General features: G+C 40.0%; 1 protein-coding gene across 2 annotated transcripts; it reads right to left on the reverse strand.

The window, feature by feature from the left end:
- Positions 1–2007: 2007 nt before the first annotated feature.
- On the reverse strand, positions 2008–7395 carry LOC121755504 (auxin response factor 6-like). 2 transcript variants are annotated; one of them, XM_042150801.1, is made up of 14 exons: positions 6841–7395; positions 6631–6743; positions 5923–6021; positions 5773–5829; positions 5530–5679; positions 5362–5446; positions 5151–5241; positions 4805–4969; positions 4612–4734; positions 4433–4508; positions 4192–4339; positions 2976–4096; positions 2701–2891; positions 2008–2405 (listed from the first exon to the last, which is right to left on the reverse strand). In XM_042150801.1, the coding sequence occupies exons 1-14, from the start codon at positions 6899–6901 to the stop codon at positions 2201–2203; spliced, it is 2685 nt and encodes an 894-aa protein (XP_042006735.1). In that variant the 5' UTR covers positions 6902–7395; the 3' UTR covers positions 2008–2200. The 2 variants fall into 2 exon arrangements, with proteins under 2 accessions (XP_042006735.1, XP_042006734.1); XM_042150800.1 differs by having other exon boundaries at positions 5530–5688; positions 6841–7394.
- Positions 7396–8117: the final 722 nt, after the last annotated feature.

An 8117-nucleotide genomic window follows, 5' to 3' on the forward strand; every position in this document is an offset into this window, starting at 1 on the left:
GGTGGAAAGCCATGTAGAAGGAAGCATTTCTCGACTGGATGGTTAGTCCTTCCACAATGAGAACATAGGAATTTGTTTAAGGCTCGGCCATAGGATGAGGCATTAGCAAAAGGAAGCTCACTAGTGACTGGAGCATGAGAAGGAGCATCAATGAGTCTCTGTCTTTCTTCTTGAATAACTAAGGAGAAAACCTTAGATAGAGTTGGTAGAGGAACCATAGAAAGGATGTGAGATCTGAGTTGAGAGAAAGAGGAATTCAAACCGATGAGAAATTGCATGGTGCAATCCCTCTCTTGATGTTGATTCCACTTCAGAGTGCTATCACAAACACATCTGGCACATGTACACCAAGCAAGAGGCTGGGAATTCTTGTATTCATCCCAAACAATGCGAAGATTGGTGAAATATGTGTTGATGTCAGAGGATCCTTGAGTGAGATGCATAAGCTGTTGTCGAAGCTGATATATTCGAGCAGAATCACTGGTTGAGAAACGTTCTTTCAAATCGAACCAAATAGCGTAAGCATCATCGATATACATGATGCTGGATCCGATTTGTGAAGACACGGAGTTGCGTAGCCATGATACTACCATGCTGTTGCATCGAATCCATGGTTGATAAAGGAGATCATCGCGAGCAGGACGAAGAATCGAGCCATCAACAAACACTAGTTTGTTCTTGGCGAGAAGAGCTGTACTAAACGATCGACTCCAAGCGAGATAATTCGAACCAGTGAGTGGTTGTTGAACAAGCATAATTCCTGGATTGTCGCTTGGATGAAGAAAGTAAGGGCTGGAAGTATCCTCTGCAGGTAATTGTGGAGCGCGATTGCGATTCGCCATGGTTGAAATGAAGAGAATTGAAGGAAATTATAGGATTGCGGAAGCTTTTGTCACTGATACCATATTAGATCTTTGAATGAAGAACTCCATGAACATGAAGAACTCGAGGGAGAGAGAAGAGAAGATATTTTGGAGAAGAAACTGAATTATTATTGAATTGATTAAAACGATTACAAAGAGCAGCTAATATAGCTAATGCTTGTTCTAACTAATAGAAAACCAACTACTTTAACTAACGCCAGCTGTCATTTAACTAACTCTGAAACAAACTCATCAACTAACTCTTCTTGACTTCATGGCTGAGTTTGTGTGTGGATGACGTGCATGGGAGTGTACATGCGGCTGCATGGTGAAGATGAGAATGATAATGAAGAACTCCATGAACATGAAGAACTCGAGGGAGAGAGAAGAGAAGATATTTTGGAGAAGAAACTGAATTATTATTGAATTGATTAAAACGATTACAAAGAGCAGCTAATATAGCTAATGCTTGTTCTAACTAATAGAAAACCAACTACTTTAACTAACGCCAGCTGTCATTTAACTAACTCTGAAACAAACTCATCAACTAACTCTTCTTGACTTCATGGCTGAGTTTGTGTGTGGATGACGTGCATGGGAGTGTACATGCGGCTGCATGGTGAAGATGAGAATGATAGCATTGATAGGTTGCTGTTGTGTTGACATTATGTTAACATTTTTTATTACTATTATTTTGTCATCTGTTGAAATTTTCTAACGGTCCAAATCACAGTTTGGAGTTTGTACAATATTTAGAGTTTGCATTTTATCACTATCCTCTCTAAATATTTATTCTTGAACAACCCAACACCATAGAATGAATATGAATCCAATGGATTAGCTACCCTCTTGTTGTAAAATGGCTACCTTAAAATGTGACATGTAATGTGTCAAAGCCCATCAACCAACACTCTCAAAATTTTAATTTATTTTAGATATATAGTACTTAATATAAGAAATAAGAAAGGAATAAAAAACCTATAAATAGAGATTTAGTACCCTTTAAGCAGGCATTTTAATCCATAATGTTTTTCAACTTCACCAAATTCATTTTTTCCATATACATATATCAATCAATCAAAGATATAAACCATTTTTGAGATCTAACCATTTGATTACAAATAATCAAAAACATCTGTATCTATATAGCAATAAAAGTCAACATTTTTCCTCATTTCATATTGCAATAAATGTTCTTAAAATTCTTACAGAGTAGCCCTAAGAAGACAAGGATTCACCATATAATATACATACAGCAAGATCACATACCATCGGCCTTTTCAGGTAAGGCCAGGGAGAAGGACGATGAGCACGATGGGCACGTAGCAAGATTTCCATTAGTATTCGAGAGACCCTACGGATGGTATGCCGTTTAAGCCACTTCTGGAGTCCTTCCTGCTCATGTAGTCGTCGCAGCTGTTGCTGCTGGGGGAGAGCAGATGATTTTGGGCCGAATCTGGAAGATCGAGGCCCTCTTTGCCCATTTGCTGCACTTCAAGAGGCGACAGTATCTTGATGTACCACACGCTGTTCACGAATTCCCTGCGATACAAACGACTAGATGCTTAGGTTGTCAAGAAACACGAAAATGTAGAATGTAAAGGCTCCATAGAATGTAATCCCGAGGCGGCTTAGTGGTGGAGTGGGTGAATTTTTGGTCAAAAGACGCAATTTTGAGTCCCACCTATTCCGGCTAATCACTCTTTTATGTGATTCGCAGACTATAACAGACGAGCGTAGGTAATCAAATCTTTAACAGACGAGTGACACGCACCAAATACGAATGGAAATATCATACGATAACCGAAGCAGTGTCAAGAGAGATGGTTACACTTACTGCCAAGGATCATCGCCGAGGAGAAGAATATCGTTCTCTCGGTCAACGAATACAAGCTGCCAGCCTGATCTCTGAGGATCTTCCAACAAGCCCTCGAGTCCAAACATGCGAGCAAGCTCGCTCCGCAGCTCAGAATAGCTGCTGAATTTGGAGATATCGAGTGACCGCCCGAAAGACCCCGACTTGTGAACCTATAACATTAAAAAATATGTAAATCAGCAGCAGTTGGATCACATTGATCGAGAAGAAGACAATGTGCACCTCATGCTACTCACCTTTACAAAGGCTCTCGATGTCAGGTTTGTTTGGTCCACGTTTTCCGAGGACTGCATGTAACCCGACTCATCTACACAACTGGAGGAAGTCATGTCCGAGTTGAGAGGAAATTCAGTGCCTGAGCCACTTGGAAATGTGGGGTTCGCATATGCCATTGACAACGACTCGTTCTCATTTCCGCTGTTTCTAAGGTTAGCCATACTGGACTGCATATTAGCTGACGAATCCGTACCTACTCCGAACATCAGATTGTTGTGAGAATTTGCCACACCTTGGAAATCCAAAAATTCTTTACCATGGAACGGAGGCAGCAAAGCCGAAAGGTCCGAGACCTTGGAATTAGGCGTCACCAGCTCTTCCAGATGGGGCACTCCGAACTGAGAAACCTTGGAAGGAAGCTGCGGGTCTAACGCTACTCGTTTTGCCGGGGAATGAGAGACGAGAGGATGAGGTCCGTTCAAGTTCATGTGCGGAGATGTTCCTTTGCGGGAATATGAGCTTAGAATACTTTGCATTGAAGAGTTGTTAGACGAAGCCATATGATTTCCGATGAGGTTGGAGAAGTTCTGTAGCTGGCTCGTTGACGACAAGGCCTGCACGGGCGTGAACTGAGATTCCGAAGTCAATCCCATCTGCAAGCTAGTCGGAATAGATTTTTTCATCACCTGATCTTGAAATTGAGGATTCAGCTGTTGAGGCGTCAGCGGCTGCTGAAGATGATTGATAAACGAATGACGGCCCTGCAGTTGTTGATGCAACATCTGAGCCTGAGAAACGACGCTGCTTTCCGGAAGGTTCAGCAGGAAGCTCGGATGGGAGTGGGGCTGTTGCAGCATCTGATTCTGTAGCAGTGAAGCGGAAATGTTGGGGGCGTTTTGCTGAAACTGCAGGAAGGACTGATTGGGGAGTTTCGAGGGATCTAACGACCCTGTGTCCTGCATTGCAGCGGCTGCCATTACTTGGTAAATATCGGGTTGTACACAGAGATTCGAATTGTCTAGCCTCGGCAGCATCCAAGGGGATACGCCCTGGAAATTTAGCGACTGAAGGCCTTGATCTCCGACACCCCCACGGAGCCAAGGCATCGGAAAATTCATACCCATATCGCCATCTTTAAAACCTGAACGACGAAACATGAATAAAGCAGGATCAAATTAATGCTCGATTGAAGGAGAAGGAAGCCATAACTTTTCAAAGTCTGTCGATAAACCAGACCAGGAAATGACGGCAGTCCAGCTGACCACGGTCGCTTCAATCTGAGGGAGAACGGAGACGGGTACATGGGAAAAGTTGTCAGAGGTTCGATCTCCCACAATGAAACTCTAGGTTGTCTCTCCCCTGCAGTCGACTCGTCCCATCCGACCTAAAAACGAAAATACACGACACCACAACTTCAAAAAAATTTATCCAATTTTAAATTGATTATTAGATCAGAGTAGCTTAGATATGTCCACACCTTCACCGAGCGCCAATGCGAGCTTGGCCAACGAACCGGATCCAAATCACTGATACCCGTTATTGTACCCATATACCTAAAAGTCCCAAATTCAAGAAAAATATATAAGTATACAAATACAATAATGAAAATAAATCTGCATAATGGAAGAGGATGAAACAAAAAATGAAAAGACGCACCTCCGGACACTGGATTCTTCAGTTTCAAAAAGCATCCTAAAGCGCATACCCACAGAAACTCTCGTATGATAAACTGCTTTGGCATATTTTGCGAGAGGTATCACAAACTCCGATGGACTCGCCCTGAAATTTGTAAACCCAAGAATTTGAAGCTGGATATTGCCTAATACGGTAATCAGTTGCGGAAATTTACCTGGGATTGTAGAAGATGGTGAACGGACTATTCGTAGCCGCAGCATGGGCAGCAGCAGCAAGAAGCCCAATGTGCATACTATCGCTCGACAGCACTGATGAAGGCATGACAGTTTGCGGTCGACTGGCACGCCGAATCCCCAAAAACATTTGGTTGTTCTCGTTCCTACAAAAAGAGTCGTGACCGTAGTTACAAATGGAAACAACAAAAATCTAATCCACTACGTATGAATTTTCTAAATTTAGAATGTTATCCTTCCAACAGCAACTTTTATTGATTATCTAAGGCTAAGAAAAATCGATCAAAAGCTCGAATGACAAAGCGTAAAGAGCACAAAGCTGCATACCAGATGAAAATAACAGAATCTCCGGCAACTAGTCTCTTTGCACTCACAAACACGCTCCAACCTGTTGTTAAGAGATGCCTCTTCGGCTGACCTGGAAAAGACGAGATTGCAGCTTCATAAGTTGGCCGTCACAATAGCTACAACATAGAGAAGTCCACATCGCCCCTTTTTATACAAGTTATTTCGTACAAATAAATATCCGATAACTCACCTCGAAATATATGCCTGAACTTCCACTCGTTGCCGTGAAGATCCTTTGCGATTAATTCTTGAACCGGAGGGGTTTGAGAATAGTCCTATACACGCAGTAAATACATAGTTCAAATATAGAAATTCACGACGACCAAAAAACTGGATAGCGAGGCACTAGTAAACCTACAAGAGGAGGAAAAACTTTTTCAGCTGCTCGACGAGGGACAGAAAATCCTCCATGAGTGCTGGTGTCGCTAGCAGTCAACGTCTTACAGAAATAATTTGTTGGCTGTTTGCTTGGAGTGCCGAGTTCTGACGGCAGTAGGCATATGTCCTTCTGCTCTTGCTAACCAAATAGCAAACGACAAACTAATGAACAATAAAATAACGAAATCAAGAACACGGATATAAATAATTCTAAGTTTATTACAGGGGTAAGTGGCTGCAGAGTCATCTGAGCGTAGACTTCATCGGTTTCAACATCTGCCTGCAGTATAGAAAATCAAGATTTCAAGAACCAAGCTCTAGATAAGATTTTAAAATATAAAAGCATACAATGACGGTGTAGTACACAACTTACGTGCATGGTAACATTGTGAAGTTGGCATATTAGCTGCGGTTGCAAGCCGGGATAGTTAGGGATAGCGCCATCTACTTCCTTGTTGATAGAGGCGGAAACCTGGACAAATACCACCAAAACATTATGCGACATTTGATGTAACCCTAAGATAGCTTAGTTCTGAAGACCACCATCATCATAAGTCAGTTATATATCAAGACATAGGACTATAACACTTCAAGAAAACGAATTTAAAAGTTCGATTTCAGGCAATCCCAATCAATGTTTGCCAATGTCGCACGTCCACCAAAGCAAATATAGTATCCTCGAGCAAAAAACTACAAAGGCTCCATGAACAGGTCATTGTAAAATTTACGAGAATAACATAGAGATCGCATTGTGCAACTCACCAATTACTTGGAAAAGGGGGAAAAATGAAAATACAAGCTAATTCACTGCATAAGCAACACAAAGTGACGGGGTTCCAATTCGGTCTAAAATCCTTTAAAATTCATCGTTCCACTACTCTATAATCGATTATGCATCACACTAAGCTATCGGCTTTTCTATACATAAAATTCAATTAAACTTTCCGACTACATCAATAAACTGCAAGCTCAGAAATATACAATAAATCGAAAAAAGCAGGCATCAATATCCTAAAGGATAAAACATATCAGCTCCACAGCTAAAATAAACACTACTTAAACCGAAAATTCTTCACAAAACCTGCTCACTATGGCCTTGAGGGAAGTAAACCACCCGGATCCCGAGCTGGGGAAGCGACACCAGAGGGCCGGCACAAGCGTGCCACAGCTCCGAATTCAAGCATTTCTTCTCCCCTGCCAAAAAACAAGCAGAAAAAAGAAGCTGAAATAAAGCATTCCCATGAAAAATACAGCAAACCCAATGTGAATTAAAGCAAACAATAGAGCCTACCTTCCTCAGACTGATCATTAAATCCAGTATTAGTTGAAGAAGAAGAAGAAGACAACCTCATATTCCAAAAGAAGGAAAAAAAGACTCAATTTTTATTTCCTAAAATAGAACTACCAAAACAAAGGGCTTCAAGAAAAGAAAGAAGCTTAACCACTCAAGCTCATCCCAACCCCCCACCCTCCCAAAATCCCCCAAAAATGTCAAATTTGTTCATCCCAATTCACACATACCTCCAAATTTGCAACCCCTTTTTTCAATTTCCCCCCCTTTTAAGTTGAATACAAGCAAATTGCAACTTAAAACAAAAGGTGAAGGAGATCTTGAGGTTATTTTTTGGTTGGGACAAAACCCTAAAGAAGGAAAAGAAGAAGACTGTCCGAGGTATAAATGAGGTAAAGCTTGTAGTGAGTGAGGGAAAAGCAACTGATCTCTCTCTCTCTCTCTCTCTCTTCACTTCTCTGTCAAGCTCTGTGTGGAGCTAAAATGAACAAGCAGATCTTTAATGAGCTTTTCTCCTTTTTTTAATATTTAATTCCAAAAGAGAGAGAGCTTGAAGCAGATGATCTAAAGTAGTATACACATTTAATGCAATTTTGTCACCAAGTTTATTTTGGAATTCACATTTATTCTATGCTGAGATTTCATTTATTTATTTATTCATATTAATTTTATTTGGGTATCATATATTTATTTATATTACTTTATTTGGGTATGTGAAATATTTTTATTTCAAGAAGCTAATATAATTGATGGATTATGTTAAGTAGTAATTTACAGGAGGTGATTTAATGAGCTTGATGATCAATGATTTAAAATTAACTTCTTGAAATTTGAAGCATTAGAAACTGTTCTGGTTCATTGAATCTAGTTTTATGAAATTTTAAACATTCATCAAATCAATTGTGTACTTTGAAGAATAATAGAATTACTAGAAATGACTAATACACTAGTGTTAGGTAGTTGGCCCAAATAAATAGGCTATGCAAAATGAAGGCCCAAAATATTTTTTCCAAAATTTTGATCCAACTTTATGTAATGGGCCATAATACTCCATTTTAATGATCTATGGATTTAAAACTGATAAAACTGAATCTTCATTCAAATTAGTGTCAAAATTACTACTCACCCGTCTATGAAATATTATCTAATTTTGTCATTTTGATCCATCCGTAAAAAATTATTCAATTTGCTTCTTTTTTTTTTCTATTTTTACTAAAGGATCCCCACTTTCCACTAACTCTTTACATTCACATTATATTATAAAACTAATATATAAA

This window comes from Salvia splendens, chromosome 11 (assembly GCF_004379255.2).
Source record: "Salvia splendens isolate huo1 chromosome 11, SspV2, whole genome shotgun sequence".
Classification (NCBI taxonomy): Eukaryota; Viridiplantae; Streptophyta; class Magnoliopsida; order Lamiales; family Lamiaceae; genus Salvia; species Salvia splendens.

Coding starts and splice junctions, on each gene's coding strand:
- LOC121755504 (XM_042150800.1), bottom strand. CDS start 6,901: ATGAGGTTGTCTTCTTCTTCTTCTTCAACTAATACTGGATTTAATGAT. Junction 4,970..5,150: donor GATTCTGTTATTTTCATCTG/GTATGCAGCTTT, acceptor CTCTTTTTGTAG/GAACGAGAACAACCAAATGT. Junction 2,406..2,700: donor CTCGGCGATGATCCTTGGCA/GTAAGTGTAACC, acceptor TTTGTATCGCAG/GGAATTCGTGAACAGCGTGT.